At 33.6% G+C, this 19,968-nt stretch overlaps 1 protein-coding gene and 1 long non-coding RNA gene across 11 annotated transcripts in view; one reads left to right on the forward strand and one right to left on the reverse strand.

The window, feature by feature from the left end:
• LOC306653063 overlaps positions 1–19,968 on the forward strand; it is a 287,321-nt gene that overhangs the window by 150,372 nt on the left and 116,981 nt on the right. The gene's annotated exons all lie outside the window — the stretch shown is intronic.
• PCNX4 (pecanex 4) overlaps positions 1–19,968 on the reverse strand; it is a 59,793-nt gene that overhangs the window by 26,458 nt on the left and 13,367 nt on the right. For 5 of the 10 annotated variants that reach the window (XM_079125796.1, XM_079125794.1, XM_079125801.1 and 2 more), the window contains 8 exons: positions 19,433–19,947; positions 19,085–19,185; positions 18,845–18,967; positions 15,165–15,528; positions 13,716–13,819; positions 11,534–12,570; positions 10,977–11,163; positions 5,578–5,656 (listed from right to left, as the gene is read on the reverse strand). In XM_079125796.1, coding sequence (XP_078981922.1) covers positions 5,578–5,656; positions 10,977–11,163; positions 11,534–12,570; positions 13,716–13,819; positions 15,165–15,528; positions 18,845–18,967; positions 19,085–19,185; positions 19,433–19,947 — 2,510 coding nt within the window. Of the gene's footprint in view, positions 1–4,332; positions 4,504–4,546; positions 5,657–10,976; positions 11,164–11,533; positions 12,571–13,715; positions 13,820–15,164; positions 15,529–18,844; positions 18,968–19,084; positions 19,186–19,432; positions 19,948–19,968 lie in introns of those variants that run through there. The other 5 variants (XR_013761619.1, XM_079125799.1, XR_013761620.1 and 2 more) reach the window with 5 other exon arrangements.

Here is a 19,968-nt window from a genome sequence, read left to right on the forward strand (position 1 = left end):
AGAACTAAATGACCGGGAATACAAATCGTATCTCAGTAATAACCCTGAATGTTAATGGCCTGAATTCATCAATCAAAAGACATAGACTGGCAGATTGGATTAAAAAGAAAGATCCAACAATATGTTGCCTACAAGAGACTCACCTCATAGAAAAAGATACCCATAGACTAAAGGTGAAAGGATGGGGAAAAACATACCATGCACATGGACTCAGCAAAAAAGCTGGAGTATCCATCCTCATTTCAGATAATGTGGACTTCAAGCCAAAGTTAGTCAGAAGGGATAAAGAAGGACATTTCATACTGCTTAAGGGAAGCATAAATCAGCAAGATATAACAATCATAAACATCTATGCCCCAAACAGTGGCTCATCCATGTATGTCAAACAAATCCTTCTCAATTTCAGAAACCAAATAGACCATAACACAATAATAGTAGGTTATTTTAACACACCTCTCTCACCACTGGACAGATCTTCCAAACAAAAATTGAACAAAGAAACCATAGAACTCAATAACACAATCAGTAATTTAGACTTAACGGACATTTATAGAGTATACCATCCAACCAAGAACGAATACACTTTCTTCTCAGCAGCACATGGATCCTTCTCTAAAATAGACCATATATTATGCCACAAAGCTAATGTTAGCAAATACAAGAAGACAGAGATACTACCTTGTATTCTATCAGATCATAATAGATTGAAGTTAGAAATAAATGAAAGAGTAAAAAACAGAAACTACTCCAACACCTGGAGATTAAACAATATGCTATTATGTGATGAATGGATAACAGAAGATATTAGGAAGGAAATTTAAAAATTCTTAGAAGTAAATGAGAACAAAGAAATATCATATCAAAATCTTTGGGACACTATGAAAGCAGTACTTAGAGGAAAATTTATTTCATGGAGCGCATTCAATAAAAGAAGTAAAACTCAACAAATAAATGACCAAAGCCCTAGAAAAAGAAGAACAGACCAACACCAAAAGTAGTAGAAGACAGGAAATAGTTAAACTCAGAATTGAAATTAATGAAATTGAAACAAAAGAAACAATACAAAAAATTGACAAAATAAATAGTTGGTTCTTTGAAAAAATAAACAAAATTGATAAACCTTTAGCCACACTAACAAAGAGAAGACGAGAGAAAACCCAAATCACTAAAATTTGGAATGAACAAGGAAATATCACAACAGACACAACTGAAATAGAAAACATAATTAGAAGCTATTTTGAAAATCTATACTCCAACAAAATAGAAAATGTTGAAGACATCGACAGGTTTCTAGAGACATATGAATTGCCCAAACTGAACGAGGAGGACATACACAATTTAAATAGACCAATTTCAAGTAATGAAATAGAAGAGGTCATCAAAAGCCTACCAACAAAGAAAAGTCTGGGACCAGATGGGTTCTCAGCTGAGTTCTACAAAACCTTTAAAGAAGAGCTCATTCCAATACTTCTCAAAGTATTCCATAAAATAGAAGAGGAGGGAACCCTCCCAAACTCATTCTATGAAGCCAATATTACCCTGATACCTAAACCAGAGACACATCGAGAAAAGAAAATTTCAGACCAATATCCTTAATGATCATCGACGCAAAATTCTCAAGAAAATTTTAGCAAATCACATACAAAAACTTATTAAAAAGACAGTGCACCATGATCAAGTGGGTTTCACTCCAGGGATGCAAGGTTGGTTCAACATCAGGAAATCAATAAATGTAATTCACCATATCAATAGACTTTAAGTCAAGAATCACATGATTATTTCAATAGATGCAGAAAAAGCATTTGATAAAATACAGCACCCCTTCATGTTCAAAACACTAGAAAAAATAGGGATAGTGGGAACATTCCTTAACATTGTAAAGGCCATCTATGCTAAGCCCATGGCTAATATCATTCTGAATGGTGAAAAACTGAAAGCATTCCCCCTAAAAATTGGAACAAGGCAGGGATGCCCTCTTTCACCACTTCTATTCAATATTGTCCTTGAAACTCTAGACAGAGCAATTAGACAGACCAAAGAAATTAAAGGAAAAGAACTCAAACTATCCCTATTTGCTGATGATATGATTATATACTTAGAGGAACCAGGAAATTCCACCAGAAAACTTTTAGAACTCATAAATGAATTCAGTAAAGTAGCAGGATACACGATCAATGCACATAAATCTAATGCATTTTTATACATAAGTGATGAATCTTTGGAAAGAATAATTAGGAAAACTACCCCATTCACGATAGCCTCGAAAAAAATAAAATACTTGGGAAGCAATCTCACAAAAGAGGTGAAAGACCTCTACAATGAGAACTACAGAACACTAAAGAAAGAAATTAAAGAAAACCTTAGAAGATGGAAAGATCTCCCATGTTCTTGCATAGGCAGAATTAATATTGTCAAAATGGCCATACTACCAAAAGTGCTATAAAGATTCAATGCAATTCCAATTAAAATCCCAATGACGTATCTCACAGAAATAGAGCAAGCAATTATGAAATTCATCTGGAAGAATAAGAAACCCAGAATAGCTAAAGCAATCCTTAGCAGGAAGAGTGAAACAGGGGGTATCACAATACCAGATCTTCAACTCTACAACAAAGCAATAGTAACAAAAAAGGCATGGTATTGGTACCAAAATAGAAAGGTAGATCAATGGTACACAATAGAGGACACGGACACAAACCCAAATAAATACAATTTTCTCATACTAGACAAAGGGGTCAGAAATATGCAATGGAGAAAAGATAGCGTCTTCAACAAATGGTGCCGGGAGAATTGGAAATCCATATGCAACAGAATGAAACTAAACCCATATCTCTCACCACGCACAAAACTAAACTCAACATGGATTAAGGACCTCGGAATCAGACCAGAGACCCTGCAGATTATAGAAGAAAAAGTAGGTCCAGATCTTCAACATGTCGGCTTGGGACCAGACTTCCTCAACAGGACTCCCATAGCACAAGAAATAAAAGCAAGAATCAATAACTGGGATAGATTCAAACTAAATAGCTTTCTCTCAGCAAAGGAAACTATCAGCAATGCGAAGAAAGAGCTTACAGAGTGGGAGAAAATCTTTGCCAATCAAACTTCAGATACAGCACTAATCTCCAGAATCTATAAAGAACTCAAAAATCTCTACACCAAGAATGTAAATAATCCAATCGACAAATAGGCTAAGGAAATGAACAGACACTTTACAGAAGAAGATCTACAAGCAATCAACAAACATATGGAAAAATGTTCAACATCTCTAGTAATAAGAGAAATGCAAATCAAAACCACCCTAAGATTCCATCTCACCCCAATTAGAATGGCGATTATCAAGAATACAAGCAACAATAGGTGTTGGAGAGGATGTGGGGAGAAAGGTACACTCAGACATTGCTGGTGGGGCTGCAAATTAGTGCAGCCACTCTGGAAAGCAGTGTGGAGATTCCTTAGAAAACTTGGAATGGAACTACCATTTGACCCAGCTATCCTACTCCTTGGCCTATACCCAAAGGACTTAAAATCAGCATACTACAGAGATACAGCCACATCAATGTTCATAGCTGCTCAATTCACAATAGCCAGATTGTGGAACCAACCTAGATGTCCTTCAATTGATGAATGGATAAAGAAACTGTGGTATATATATATACAATGGAATATTACTCAGCCAAAAAGAATGATAAAATTATGGCATTTGCAGGCAAATGGATGAAATTGGAGAATATCATGCTAAGTGAGATAAGCCAATCTCAAAAAACAAAAGGACGAATGATCTCACTGATAAGTGGATGATGACACATAATGGTGGGTGGGAGGGTTAGTGTTAGGGTTAGAGTTAGGGTTAGGGAGGGGGGCAAGAATGGAGGAAGGAAGAACTGTTTAGAGGGAAAAGAGGGGTGGCAGGGGTGGGGGGAAGGGAAAAAATAACAGAATGAATCAAACATCATTGCCTTATGTAAATTTATGATTACAGAAATGGTATGCCTTTACGCCATGTACAGAGAAACATGTATCTCATTTGTTTACAATAAAAAAAAATAAATCAACAGAACATTTAATGCAGCATTAAAACTGATCATCATAAATCCTTTCTAATGACAAGAAAATTTCCTACCTAACCAAAAAATATAAAATTGTACAGCTAGTAAATCTCAATTATGTAAATCATAAGCCCAAGCTCTAACTCAGGTGTAATACAAAACCACAAATCTAATGACTTCATTAACTGAAAGTTAGTTCAAAAGTTATCCTCTAATGTTAGTGTAAACAGATCTACACAATAAATAAATGGACTAATAATAATAACAATAAAATCCCAACAGGTACACTTAAAATAATTTTAATCATTTCTGAAAAGAATCCATCACTACATTACCAATCTAGCAGGCTCCTATAGATCTAGTTGGAAATTAAATAAGAAGTGGAGGAAATTCATTGTCTCAACTGATGCAGATTTCATTGTTCATCCCTCTTATAAGTACTTGTAAAATGTTCCTAAGTAGCAAGAGGATAAAAATAAAATTCCAATCACATTATGAAAAAATTTCCTCCATCTCCTAACTTTTAATCATATATACCTTAAGAAATTAATAACTGGTAGTCCTTTTGGGGAGGAAATTTTTTTAGAAGGAAGGAATTCAGTTGAAATAAATGCATAAGGAATCAGATCCATGAAATGCCACGAGCGGGCACACTCGGATTACCCACAAATTGCCCTTCCTGTACACTCAACTCACATAATGAATGGGATGAGCACTATTTCTTTCATATATATTAAAAGAAAGATATTTGGAAAAGATGGAGAAAATTTTATTGGAAAGATTTTATTAAAAGTTGTTAAGATTTTTGAGTTGAAGTACATGAAAAAATAAATACATTATTATGAAATTGTGTGAAATGTTAAAACAGTACATTTGAAAATACTATAAAATTATATTTCAAATGAATACACACACACACACACACACACACACACACACACACACACACTAAGTTAACCCTTAAATGGATTTAAAAACACTGGTATGTGTATTGTTTATGTATATAAAAATTATACAGTTGACATTTTTAAGGGTGGTCACCTATCAAACATTCAAGAAAGCAATAAAAATTTATTATCTAACTTATAAAAATGTTTTATTATATCTACCAAAGCCTACCATAATCTGTAGGGCACAAATATTGGCCAATTAATTCTAACTTTGTTAGACATAAAGTTGCTGTTGTTTTTCTAAACCACAGATGATTAAGGAAATTAATTCTATGAAACTTAGTTTTTTTTTTTTTTTTTCATGCATCCTTGGGGCAGGAAAAAGTCCACCAAAGTTACAAAATTACACTGTTACTTTTCTAGTAACACCTCCACTGATATTACATTTTTAAGTTAAAATGGGCTCTAATACAAATGTATTGAGAGAGGTTTTGAAGAATAAATTGGATATCCCAGAGGAGGATCAGCCGCTTGAACTGTAAGGTTTCTTAGAAGCAGAGGATGTGCTTGTATACTATAACGCTCCTCATCATCATTTGTAGCATAAAGCAATTCCCATGAAAGATTGGCCCACTGACCTCTAACAGCTTCTGCATTTAATTTCCCAACCTGGATCAACAATTCTTGAAGGGTAAGTACTCTCCCAGTGTAAACTCCCTTTAAAATATAAAAGGGGAGGGAAAAAAGGGATTACACTCAGGACTTTCATTTTATTTATACAATTAAGAGAAAAATCTTGCTGCAGTTAGACAAACTTTCTCCTGAAATTAAAAACAAACTGTTGTTTTAAAATGTACACACATAATTTCCATATATTTAGAATCGAGAATCACCTGTATTTTCTTTCTTAGCTCTTTGAATTAATATGAGAAGAAAATTTTCCTGGTAGCCATTTTCATTTAATCACCCGAACAGCAAAATCTCAGCTACTTATATCTTTTCCTTCTCTGGTGTCAGGCCATGTAACTTCAGTAATGCATAAATCATAAATACTCATCAATGGATAATCATTCAAGAGGCTCCATTTTAGAATCAGGTTACTGAGATAAAATTTATATTCTATATGGTTTACTCACTTAACATCTAAAATTCAATGTTTTTTTTTAGTATATTCACATATGTGCAACAATCACCAATTTATTTTAGAACATTTTCATGACCTTAAAATGAAGTCCCATATTGTTTAGCTCTTACTTTCCTGTCTCTTCATAACCCCTGCCCTAAGCAATCATAATGTAATGAGTCATGTAATATGTGACTTTTTAGAACTTGCTTCTCACACTTAGAATATTTTTGAGGTTCATGTATGTTGCAGCATAAATCAGTACTTAATTCCTTTACATAACTGAATATTGTTTCATTATATGAACCTTTTAGCAACTATAAATAATAATGCTATACATCTGTGTACAAGTTTTTAGGTTGATATGTTTTGTTTTTCTTAGGTAGACTTAGGATTGCTAGTTCATACAGTAACTCTATGCATAACTATTTGAGAAACTGCCAGAGTATTTTCCAAAGTGACTACCATTTTACATTCCGACAGCAGTGTATGAAGGTTCCAGTTGTCATAGTCCCTTGTCATTAGTTATTATCTTTTTGTTTCAGTCATCCTAATGTATGTGAAGTGATATTTCACTGCAGTTTTGATTTGCATTTCTGTGATGACTAATTATGTAGACTATTTTTTCATGTGTTTATTGGCCATGGGTATATCTTTTTTAGAGAAATGTCTGCATAGATCTTTTGCCCATTTTAAAACTGGGTTTGGGTTGTCTTTTTACTAGAGAGTGAGTTCTTTACACATAGTAACAAGTCCTTTTTCAGATACGTGCAATTATTTTTCCCATTCTGGGTTATCTTTTTCTTGATGATGTCAAATTTTTAATAAAGTCTAATCTATTTTTATTCCTCATGCTTTCAGTGTCAAATCTAAGAATTCACCGTCAAATTTGAGGTTGTGAAGCTCTACTCCTGTGTTTTCTCCTGAGATTTCTATGTTTTTAGTTCTTTTGGTGTATTTTTATATGGTGTCTGAAGTAAGATCTGGAGTGGGTTGAACAGCATCTTCAAAGAAGATATATTCCAGGTCTAACTCCCAGCACCTATGAATATGAATTTATTTGCAATGGGTACTTTGCAGATATAATTAAGGATCTTGGGAAGAGAGCATCCTGGATTTAGGTGGGACCCTAAAGTCAATGACTGATGCCCTTATAAAAGAAGTAGAAGAATTGCCACAGGATATAGGGAAGAAGGCCATGCAAAGATGGAGAACCACCACAAGAAGGAAGAAAAAAGATTCTCCTCTAAAGCATTCAGAGGAAGCATGACTACTAACACCTTGGTTTTAGACTTCTAGCCTCCAGAACTGTGAGAGAATAAATTTGTTTTTCAGTCAGTTTGTGGTAATAATTTGTTCTAGTAGCCCTGGGAAACTAATATTAATAACCCAATGCCATTCTTTTGAATGTGGCTATTTAATTGTCTCAGCACCACTTTTATAACCACTTCTTCATTGAATGGTTGTGGCATCCTCGCTGAAAATCAGTTAACTGAAGACCCAAAGGGTTGATTTCTGGATTTTTAATTCTATTTCATTGGTTTATGTCTATGTTTATGCCAGTATCATATTTTATTGATTACTGTTTATAATAAATTTTGAAAAGCAAAAGTCATGAGTCCATCAGTTTTCTTTTTCATGACTATTTTGGATATCAGGGTCCTTCAAAATTCCATATTAATTTTAGAAAATCAGCTGACCAATTTCCACAAAGGAGGCAAGTGGGATTTGGAATGAAACTGTTATATCTGTAGATTAATTTGAAGAGTTATTGACATCTTAACAATAGTGTTTTAATCTATGAACATAAGATGTTTTTCCATTTATTTAGAGCTTTAATTTCCTTTTCCACCAATGTTTTATAGTTTTCAGGGTATAAATTTTACTTACCTTGTTAAATTTCTTACTATTAATTCTTTTTGATGCTATTGTGTGATTTTAATTTCATTTTTGTTTTGTTCATTGTTAGTGTTCAGAAATATAACAAATTTTGTATGTTGACTTTATATGGTACAACCACCCTGAACTTTATTGTTTATTGAGTAGTTTTTAAGAGGGTTCCTTAGATTCTATATTCTATAAGATCATGTCACCTATAAAGATAATTTTAATTCCCCCTTTTAAATTTGAATGCCTTTTTTTTCTTTTCTCTTCCCTAATTACTCTGTTGTCTTATAACAAAACACCACACACTGAATGACTCATAAAAAGACATTTACGCCAGGTATGGTGGCACGTGCCTATTATTTTGTTGAATAATTTTTCTTCTTTTTATTTCTCCTTCTGATACATTATATGCATGCAGGTTCCATTTATGGTGCCCTACATTTCTCTGAAATTATCTTCCTTTTTAATGTTCTTTTCTCTTTTCTTTGGATAGAATAATCTCTATCAATTTAGAATCTTTAAGTTCATTAATTCTTTATTCTGCCAGTTCACATCTACTAGTGAGTCTCTTTTAGTAAATATTTTTCTTTTTTATAATTTCTATATCTACTGACATTCTGCATTTAATATAAGATTGTTATTATACCTCCCTTTATTATTTTAATCATGGTTTCTTTTAGTTATTTGAACATACTCATAATGACTATTTTGAAATCTTTGTTAAATTTGATATCTGGTTGGTCTAAAAAGCAATTTCTCTTTTCTTCTTTTTTTCCTGACATGTGGATTAGACGTTCCTGTTTCTTTAAATATCTTATAATGTTTTGTTGAAAACTGAATGGTTTAGATAACACTGTAGAAATCCTGTATGGTTCAGATATGAGGTGTCTCCCAAAAACTCATGTGAGAGATCATGCAAGAAAATTTAGAGGTAAAATGATTGGTTGATGAGAGCCTTAGTCTAATCAGTACATTAACACCCCCCACAACAGGGATTAACTGCATGGTAACTGTAGGCAGGTAGGGTGCAGCTGGAGGAGGTGGGTCCCCAGGAGCCTGTCTTTGGGATTTATATTTTGTCCTTATTGAGCAGAGTTCTCTCTCTGCTTCCTGGTGCCATGTCCCCAGCAGCTTTCCTCCACCACATTCTTCCACCTAACCCTAACCCTAACCTTGCCTCAGGCCCTGAGGAATGGAGTTGCCCATCTATGAATTGAGACCTATAAAAGCGTGAGCCTTGAAATAAACTTTTCTTCTCTAAATGTTCTTGTCAGGTCTTCTAGTCACAGAGGCAAAAAGCTGACTGAAACACTCTAGGTATTGGTCCTCCTTACTCCCCACCCCAGAGTTTGATATTTTTATGTCCTTGTTTGCTCAGTGAATGGTTAGATTACTTTTGTTAAATAAATTCCTTCCTATGCCCCACTAGCCCTACCATTAACATCTCAGATATTGCTCCTCTGGTAGTGCAGCACTGTGACTGCCTTGGGATGGCAATGGTTTGGGGAGGGCCATCTTCATTAAATGTTCGCTCCTAGCTGTTAAACTCTACTGATCACAGTTAGTTACTCTATGTTTGCAACAACAACCTTGGATAATTGCTCCACAGACAGACCCATTAAATTTGGGTTCCTACAAAGGAAAAGTTTTTGATGTCAGTGTCTGACATTTGTTCTGACCCCAGGAGGGCTCTTCTTTACTTCTTTCCCTAGTTCTCTCTGTTAATCTAGCTAGTTTACAGTTTAGCTCTTATCTCTAATGAATCTACCTTATAACTGTTGCTACAATCTTCATTGCTTTGGAGAACATATTAGGCTTCAATATGTCCACACCTGCAAATGAGTCAGTTCTTTCAGGATGAATTTCAGAGTTCTATGCTTTAATGATTTGCTTCTCCCATAGGGAAAAATCTGTGGGAGAAGCAGAGTTCTGGACTATTAGTGGAACAATAACATGCTTCTAAGTGACACTTCTGCTTAAAGAGATAGACACTTGGTGGAGGGGAAACAGGAGTGCCAAGTCTTTCTGGCTTGCTTTTTTTAGTGAAGAACCTCTATCTTATGAGTAGGCAATGATCATTAGGGCTCCAAAATTCCCAGTGATAATATGACAAAGATAAAGTTTCCTTTCCATGATTGGAGTAGGCCAAAAAGGCCTTACCTCGACTATACATGTTAGAATCTAACGTAAGCAACAGACAGTGGAAGCAGGATGAGAAATACTGAACTCCTGATTTTCCTGGGAAAACAATCCTCCAAGTGGGAGCAGAGGGGAAAGAGGGCCGTGTTCCTGGTTGTACTGGTCTGAATAGTTTCTGTATTGCTAAGAGGGAAGGCAGTGGGTCACTGTTCAAATACTGGTATCTTGCAGTTCTTGAGTTTTAGTAGATTTTTCCGAATTAAAGTTCTTTATTTGCTTCATGCTCTTAGAATCATTTCTCAGACTTAAAAGTTTATTATCCGTCAGTTTTTCTGGGGAGAGCACTTACAGAATTCCTCACATGCTAAGGCAGGCTTGGAATCTATAATACACTTGTAACATTGAATCTTTCATATTGTGCACAATGAGTAATTTTGTGCTTTAAATGCAATAAGCACAAATACTAAATCTTTAAAAAATCCCCTAATGGAGTATTTCTAAATTCTCTGGAACTATTTCAAATAAAGTATGCATATCAGCAAAATAAATAATTTTCCATTTACAAATTAATTTCTTTTCTAGGAGGAGTCAAAACCAAAGTGATAATTCTTACTCTTGAACTGGAATAGGAATCTGATCTATTTTGTCAAATATACTATAGTACATTACATGTACCTGGATATGTCATCTGCTCATTGTTATACAATGGCTATTTTTTTGTCTCTGAAGCAGTCTAGGGTTGTACTATTGGGATCGTTAAATCACAATTAAAAATGCCTTGAAACTATGATTTGTGTTTGTGTGTGTGTGTATGCATGTGTGTATCAAAAGCTAGAATTTCATTTGTTCTATATCGTATAACTGATTTAAGAACATTTTTAACCTTACCATATTAGGATCATATCCCAGAGAAAACAAGCATGGCTTTTCTTGTAAAATTGCTTCCTTCCATTTTTCATCTGATACTAAACCAATGTACCAGTCACTTTCATATTCGTCAAGGCAGTTGGCCAGCTCTTTAAAGTCTTCTATTGGACCTAAACTTGCTTTATCAACCATTAATTTCAGAGTATACCTAAAAAGAATGGAAAACCAAATAGTTTTAGAATATTTTAAAATGAACTGCAGAGGAAATAGATTTGCCCAAATTAATATTTTTAAGACTTTGAACTGAAATTATCCATATTTCAGATAAAAAAGGAGAAATGATGCAGTTAAAGTGAAGAAATTCAGTAAGTCATATGAAAAACAGGTCCTTTGCATTAAAAAAGCAAAGGAAGTAGAAATTAAAGTGTACTGCTGATATGATCACAATACATACTAAACATTTTTTACAAAAGTGGTCTTGAAAAAAACAGAAGTCAAGAAATCTTCTTCTAGATGATTACAAACAAAATGCTGTTTTCAGCCAATGTCACACCTTCTATATAATCAAAATAAGTTACCTGAATGCTTTCAAAGCCAGGTGGAACAGCTCTGTTTTTTCTGTGAGCCAATCCAAGGCACCAGACCAGGGCAAAACACCATTGAAAACTCTTAAAATATGACCAGGACTAGGAACCACATTGTCTATTCCAATTAAACTAAAATAACAAGTCATTACTGTCTGAACATAAAAGTCTTTTAAAACTTTATCCTTTGCAATTTCTTCCAGTAGAGTTGAGGCCTTTTCTTCTGAGTGGAAACATTTCAACTGCCTTAAAACAAATAGGTACCAGTCTTCTGGAAATAATGAACTCAGCTCTTTCATTGTGGAATTAGGCATCAAGTTAGATCTCCATTCTTCAGGTAAGCTCAGTAAGTGAGAATGGGAACAAGTGAAGTCCATGAGAGGGACACATGCCATGTCTTCCTGTTTCCCTTTGTCAACAGCAGGGTATCCCAACATAACTGCTTTGTAAAGACTGTTTTCAGCAACTGTGCCTGTAGAATGATCACCAACCCGCTGTGAGTCTACTGATCCTGGAATAGGCAAATTTGTACCTTCAAAATCTTTCAACTGCGGTTTTTCTTCTTTTTTTTTGATACTTGGCTCATCATCAAAAATATTATCATCAGACCAGTCATCAAACGTTTCTGAATTTAAACTATCAGTGTCTTCAGGGGATTTTGTATGTGGTGAAGTATTTGAAGCCGGCAGGATCACTAGAGGTGTTTCCCTTTTACTTTCACAATTGTGAATATTCTCTTGCATGCTGGGCCTTTTAGCACAGTACTGAATGAGTATCCACACAAGTACTTTAACAAGGTCACCTTTAAATTCTTTTAAGTTTTCATGGGAATCAATTATGCCAGATAGGACATTCCTGGCATCGGAATACAGTTTCACAGGCAAAACAGTACAGGGTGTCAAGACATTTCCAAAGTGTTCATTAAGGGAACATACTTTTGTATATTCTTCAGGCTCAAAAGCACTATCAAAAACTTCATCAACTCTTTGAGCTTCAGCAGTATGACATGATGTTTCTTGCAATTCTAACCCCTAAAGAGGAAATAAAAAGTACTTGAGTTTATGATCATTTATTACATAGAGAATAGCAACTAATCTTGTAAATGCCTATAGTTTCTTATCATAAAAATATGGGAAAAAGGCAAAAAAATTATTTAACTCAAGATCTTTATCTTAATATGAACTTTTTGATGGATGGAGACAGTAAAAATAATGACGCCACTATTTTAAAATAAATTAAAGAAAACTCCACTAGAAATCAGGCAAATAACTGCATTGAATACAAACAGGGACTTGGGAGCCCATTTAGGGCCTTGGCTTTTACCTTGAATGGAAGAAGAGTTCTACTATAGGGCTTTAAGTGGAGAAGTGACAAAATTCGACTTAGGTTTAAAGATCCTATTGGCTAACTAAGCTGTAGGAGGCACACTAGAAGCAGGGAGAGCAGTTAAGAGGCTACTGCAATTATCTGGGAAAGAGATGAAGGTAGCTGAGAGCTGGTTGTGAAAAGTGATGAGATACAGGATATGGTTTAAAGGTGGAGTGAACAAAACTTCTTGTTAGAGTGGGATATGGAAGTGGAAAACATGACTCCATTACTTTTGGCTTCAACAACAAGGATAGCGTTGTTACAAATGACTGCTGGGCTCTGGGACATTCTGATGTGAAGATGTCAAAGAAAGAAAAAGAACCATCATATAAACTGGGGCTAACCTATGAAATAAGAGATAAAATGGAAAAAAATGAAATTGGAGATATGATAATAAGCAAATCTAATATAGTATTTTGCTCTTAAAGGAAATAGAGAAATAGTCTGTAGCAGGTAGGAACTGTTGGGTCAGAAGATGGTTTTTATTAAACTGAGAATGCTTATATGACTTAAAAATATTATCAATTCACATTTTTGAGATCATCGGTTAGACATGGATAAAAGAAGCAGGACTGGAAGAAAAGGAAGTAGGTTTATTTGTTTTCATGTTCTATTCTAAAACCAACACTAGGCAGCTAACAATATGTGCTTATTGAAATATGCCTTAAAAAAAACCACTAGGTGTTTTCATAGGTAATTAAGACATTCTTCTTTCAATTTGAGTTATTGTTTGATGTGTGAACAATAGGTAAAATTTTACACATATACTATAAAAACTATTAGAGAAGTTTCAACAATGCACATTGACCTTAATGTTAACACAGCAGTAAGTATAGCCACGTTCTAGAATCATTATCCATATTAAACGATCCTGGAAACGGCCCAAGTAATGAGACCCAGGTAAGAGGAGACCTAAAACAAATTAGGAAAAAAAAAAAAAAAAATTATTTCAAGTTTTTTTGGTTTTGCCATATGAATCTTCAAAATTAATAACGTACCTAGAATTGATTCACAATTTCTACCTTTTCATTAAGTCAAGAATAGAAATAACTATTCATTGTATATCAGGAGGCATTGAAATGAGCTCTATAGAAGTATGGAAGAGAAAATGTATATGTGGTAATACATAAAAATTAAAGAATATATTTTCCAGAAAAACAACAGATTAGAAACTTGTATAAAATATTAAATACATGTTAAGAATACTAGGAAAGGCAATTTCACATTGCCTTAAAAGATCTTGGACAATTCTTATATACATGCATAAAAACATATAACAAGTCTGTGATTTTGTTTACATGAGTCACATCAATTTACAATGCACAAATAATTTTATTTTTGTTTTGTTTGTCACACTGGGAACTGAACCTAGGGTCTCACACATGCTAGGCAAGTGCTCTACCACTGAGCTACATCCCCAGCCTAGAGATATTTAAAACTTAGTTTTTCTCTCAACATCGTATCTTTGAGATTTTTCTCATGTTGAATGTAAACAGCTCCCAAATTAATTCAATATAACTGCTATCAAGACTTCAGCATATGAATATAACTGAATTTGAGTATTCATTTCATTGTTGATTAACATTTCAGATGTTTGTAATTTTTCACAAGTAATGCCATGGAAATCATCTTTGTGAAAGTACTCGTACAACATATTATGCAGAAGAGTTGGTGCAGCAGGACTGACTGCTATTCTTTGAAGGTCTGCTTCCAGCTTGAGTCTTGGCTGGCATCTGGGAACCATTCTACCTCTTTTGTTTTCAAGAGTATTGATACTGGAATATACTAGGCAGAGAAGGGTTACATGACCAGGTAGTTTTCACTCTTTATGGATCTAAGCTAGAGCATCTACTTGACATAAACTAATTATAAATTCATGGAAATACTGAGGGAAAAGTGTTTCCACATTACAATGGAGGGCCTGTAATCTGAATTTATTTAAGAAAATGTTTTTTAAAAAAATGATCAAATTACCTTGAAAAATTTCCGAAGAAATTGTTTTATAACCTTATTTACCTTCAAATAAGGAAGAAGACATACATTTCTTATTTCATATTTAGTCTTTCTGCCTGGGCTGCTTTTTTTTTTTTTTTTGTACTTTAAATACACTATTGAGGTTTTCTTCTCTCTTTTTTTTTTTTTTTTGCGGTACTGGGGATCGAACTCAGGGCCTTGTGCTTGGGAGGCAAGCACTCTACCAGCTGAGCTATCTCCCCAGCCCTACTGAGGTTTTCTTAAGCACAACCTATTTACTTACCTAAACTTCCAGATGCCATTGCAGTCTGCAATGCAGCAGTCAAACTGGGGACCATCTGGGAGTAGAAGACCGTATCTGCACAAACACAAGCTGTGGTGCCTACTGCTCCTGGCCAAACCTGAATAGGTCGGGGGAACCCCACCAAGAACACAGGCAGTGTAAAGAGGGGGAGTAAGGGAGAAGAGAGTAGTGTAGAAAAAACGATGATGACCATCACAAATGGAGAGAAGACAATATTGAGAATACATAAAGTAGTAGTTGTTTTTCGACGCTGCTTCTTCTCCGTCCAAGATGCCACAAGTACAGTTGCAGCAAACTGCAATTTAGAGATGAACTGAATCAGACGATCACGCACGATACCAACCTGCAGAGACATAAAAATTATTTTTATTTATTCTCAAAGACCTTTTCATGAATTTTTAGAATTACATAAGGAAAACAACATAATAATTTTATTATTGCTCCTAGTATTTTTATGGAAATAGTCCTTATATGTGATTATTTGTTATAATTTTCTACAGTATCAAAATGAACAAATGAGACTACATTTTTAAGTTTGGGCTTTTTTTTTTAAAAAAAAGGTAAGACTAGTCAGTTGCAGTGGTGCATACCTGTAATCCCAAGAACTTGGGAGGCTGAGACAGGAGGATTTCAAGTATGAGTCCAGCCTCAGCAAATTAGCAAAGTCCTATGCCACTTATTGAGACCCTGTCTCAAAATTAAAAATTAAAAGGGCTGGAGTGGAGCTTAGTGTCAAAGCACCCCTGGGTTCAATCTCCAGTACCAAGACTAAAGAAAATTGACATGATACTACCCACACTATAAAGGTGAACAACTATAGGCTAACAAATTAGATAATTCATATGAAATTTGCTCAATTAATAAATTTTTAAAAATCTGAATAGACTGAAAACAAGTAAAAAAATTAGTGATTTTAAAACCATCCACAGAGAAAATATGAGGCTCAGAGGGCTTCAATACTATAAAATATTACATACTATAAAATATTTAAGATATATCCTGACTACTACAAAATACATAGGAATAATCAGTATAAATACTTCATCAACTTTTCCAGAAAGTATTCCATAGAAGAGTATGGAATCTTCCTACCTCATTTAATTGATATTTAAACTAGACAACATCATTACAAGGAAAGAGAACCCACACACATATATCTTATGAATAGAAATGACAGACAAAATACTAGCACACTGAATTTTGCAACATATGAAATGAATTATACAGGACATTTATTTCAGGAATTTAAGACTGATTTTAAAACTAAAAATCAATCAATGTACTATATCATATATATATAGATTAAATGACCAAAACCACATGAGACACAGAGAAAGCATTTGATAAAATCTAACATACTGCATGACAAAAAACACTTAGCAATTAAAGGGAACTTCTTCAACCAAATGAAGAATACCTATGAAAATCTTTAGTTATCATACTTAACGGTAAAAGATGATATACTTAATGGAGAAAGACTGAAATGAAATGTCCACTCTCACCCCTTCTATTCAACATTAAATTGGAGTCCTAGTCATTGCAAGTAAGAAGAAAAAGAAATAAAAGGCATCTAAGTCAGAAAAGAAGAAGTTAACACAGTCTCTATTTGCAGATGACCTCATCTTATATGTGGAATATCCTAAGAATTCACTAATATTTTATTAGAACAAATTTTATTAGAACAAATTTTCATTGGTTAAATGCAATTTCAGGATAGAAGATTAATATAAAAAATCAACTTTGTATTCTATAGCCCAGCAGCAAATAAGTCAAAACACAAAATTAAGACAATTTTATTTCCATTATCATCAAAAAGAATAAAATACTTAAGAATAAACTGAATAAAAGAAGTATTAAGATTTGCATACTGAAAACTATAAAAAATTATTAAAATAAATTAAAAGTTCTAAATAAATGCATCTTCATCTCATGGAACAGGAGTATCTCATGTTTATGGGTTGAAGAATTAATATTTCTAAGATAGTAGTATTCCTCAAATTGATCTAGAAACTTACGGTATTTCCTATCAAAGTTCCAAAGGTTTTTTTTTTTAAAATAAATTGACAAAATGAAATTAATATTTATATGGTAATGTAACAGTCTCAGAATAATAAAGACAATCCTGAAAAAGATAGACAAAATTGGTAGACTCATACTTTCCAACTTCAAAATCTAATATACTACAAAGCTACTATAATGAAGACGGTGTTGTACTGGCATAATGCTAGATATCTAGATAAATGGATAACAACTCAGAATACTCTACAAATACACCCTAATTTGACTTCTGACAAGAATGTGAAGCAAAGTCAGTAGGTGCAGAATAGTATTTTCAATAAACAGTGCTAGGACAAATGTACATCCACATGCCAAAGAATAAATATGGAGCCCTACCTTATATCATATGCAAAAAGTAACTCAAATTAGATCACAGATCCCCATGTAAAAGTTAAAAACTATAAACACTTAGAAGAAAACATAGTAAATCTTCATAACTTTGGAGTAAGTGGGAAAAATAAACTTCATTAAAATTAAAAACTTTAAGAAAAAAATAAACTTCATTAAAAGTAAAAACTGTGCTTCAAAGGAAATTATCAAGAAAATGAAAAAAGCTAAAGGCGAAAATTTTTGTGTATTATTTTGTATATCTATCAAGGGATTTGCATTGACTATATGAAGAACTCTTGTAATTCAACAATAAAAAGATAATCCAAATAAAAATTGACAAAGGATTTAGACATTTCTCCAAAAAACATGTACAAATGGCCAGTGAATACATGAAAAGATGCATTGTTAGTGATCAGAGAAATGCAAATCAAAATCACATGATGGGAGTTTGCACATGAGTTTGGCTATAATGAAAAAGTCAGATAATAACAAGTGCTAGTAAGAATATAGAGAAATTGGAATCCTCACATACTGTTAATGGGAATGTAACATGGTAAAGCCACTTTGAAAATCATTTGCAGTACCTTGAAGTGTTAAATATGGAATTACTATATCACCAGAAATTCCAGCCTAGATATACATAACCAAGGAAATAGACATCCATACTAAAACATGTACACAAATGTTTGTAGCAATATTAACAGTCAAGAGAGGAAACCTAAATATCCATCACCCTATCAGTGAATCAAACCACTGTAGTCTTTCTATACAATGTAATATTATTTGGCAATAAAAAAGAATTACGTACTAATACATGCTATAACAATGAACCCAAAAACATATAAATGAAAAGAACCAGATGCAAATGACTACATATTCCATAATTTCATTCAGGTGAAATATTTCCAAAGAGTCAAATCTATAGAGACAAAAAGTAGATGAGCAGAACTGGAGATGTACTGCAGAGGTAGAGCACTTAACTAACATGTACAAGGAAGGCCCTGGGTTTGATCTCTAATACCACAAGAAAAAAAAGAAAAAAAAAGGTAGGTCCATGGGGCTGGAATGGGTATGGGTGATGGGACAGAGAATGGGAATGGGGAATGATGACCATTAATGTATATGAAGTTTCTTTTTGAGATGTTGAAAATGTTCTCAGATTATGGCAATGAGTATAAAACTCTGAATATATGCCACTCAACAATAAACTATGAGTAGATAAATTTAATATGTGAAATATATCTCAATAAAACTGTTAAAAATATACTTACCAGTAACAGTCTGATTCCTGTATCTAGGCTTCTATTCCACCATAAATCTGAATTAGAGATCAACAAATGTACTGCTGATACAATAGCTGTCTCCAATAAAGCATTTTCTGTATTCTGCCATACCTGCAGTATGCAAATTATCTACTTTTACTGAATAGAATCTGATAATTTTAGCAAATGGTTAAATAAAATTATGAGCTTAGCAAAAGGAAAATACTTTTAAGTGCATATTAGGATTACCATTCTAAAAGCTCTTGTGAATCCAATGGAGACAGAGAGAGAGTGGAGCTCTTGTAAGGAACTATCCAATGAAAGAAATGCTATCATAGCAAAAGGTGACACTTAAACAAAGCAAACAAAAAGAGAAGTTTATAATTAAGGTAAAGTTACCTCTTCTACCATATTTTGTTTTGGCAAATATGAATTTTAAAAGTACACTTAAGCAATTAATTTAAAAACCTAATAAACAAAAAGCAAAACAAAGAACACTTATACAGTATAATACACAAATATGGGTATTCCATCATATTTTTGAACACTTCCTACAGATTGTTTGTAACACAAGGTTAGTAGATTTTTTCCTCCTACCTAAAGTTAGCAATATCCGTCTGACAACGCCAATCTTCAGGAGCTTGCTTTGTTTCTCTAAGAATACAGTCAGAGTTTGTACATCCTTTGGATAAAAAGGGTTTCGGAAAATTCCGAAGATATAGATACTTTGAATTTCTTTAAGTATCCACGATATTATAAGTAATATCATCAAGATATAGCCAACAATATCCTGGGAACTGCTTTTAGAAATCTGTGAGAAACCAGCAAATTGATGTAGCAAACTAGTTTCCAGGAGAGCCAAGACTAGTACAATGACATACAAAAGGCATTCCTTCCACATAAATTGTTTTTCTGAACCACTGGGTAAAGCTTCAGATTTGTTTCCTTCTCTGTATTTCATTATACTGTGTTTGAAAACAAAACTTATGTCACTTAGGTTAAGACTCAGTAATAACCCAAGTCCAGTCATGAAAAGAACTACACCAATAGTGCTGGGAATGCAATATGATATTATAGCTGTTCCAGTAGAAATGATGAACATTACTAATAACCTGCAGAGGGAAAAAAGAAAA

Source organism: Sciurus vulgaris (assembly GCF_902686455.1).
Source record: "Sciurus vulgaris genome assembly, chromosome: 2".
In the NCBI taxonomy this organism is placed as follows: domain Eukaryota; kingdom Metazoa; phylum Chordata; class Mammalia; order Rodentia; family Sciuridae; genus Sciurus; species Sciurus vulgaris.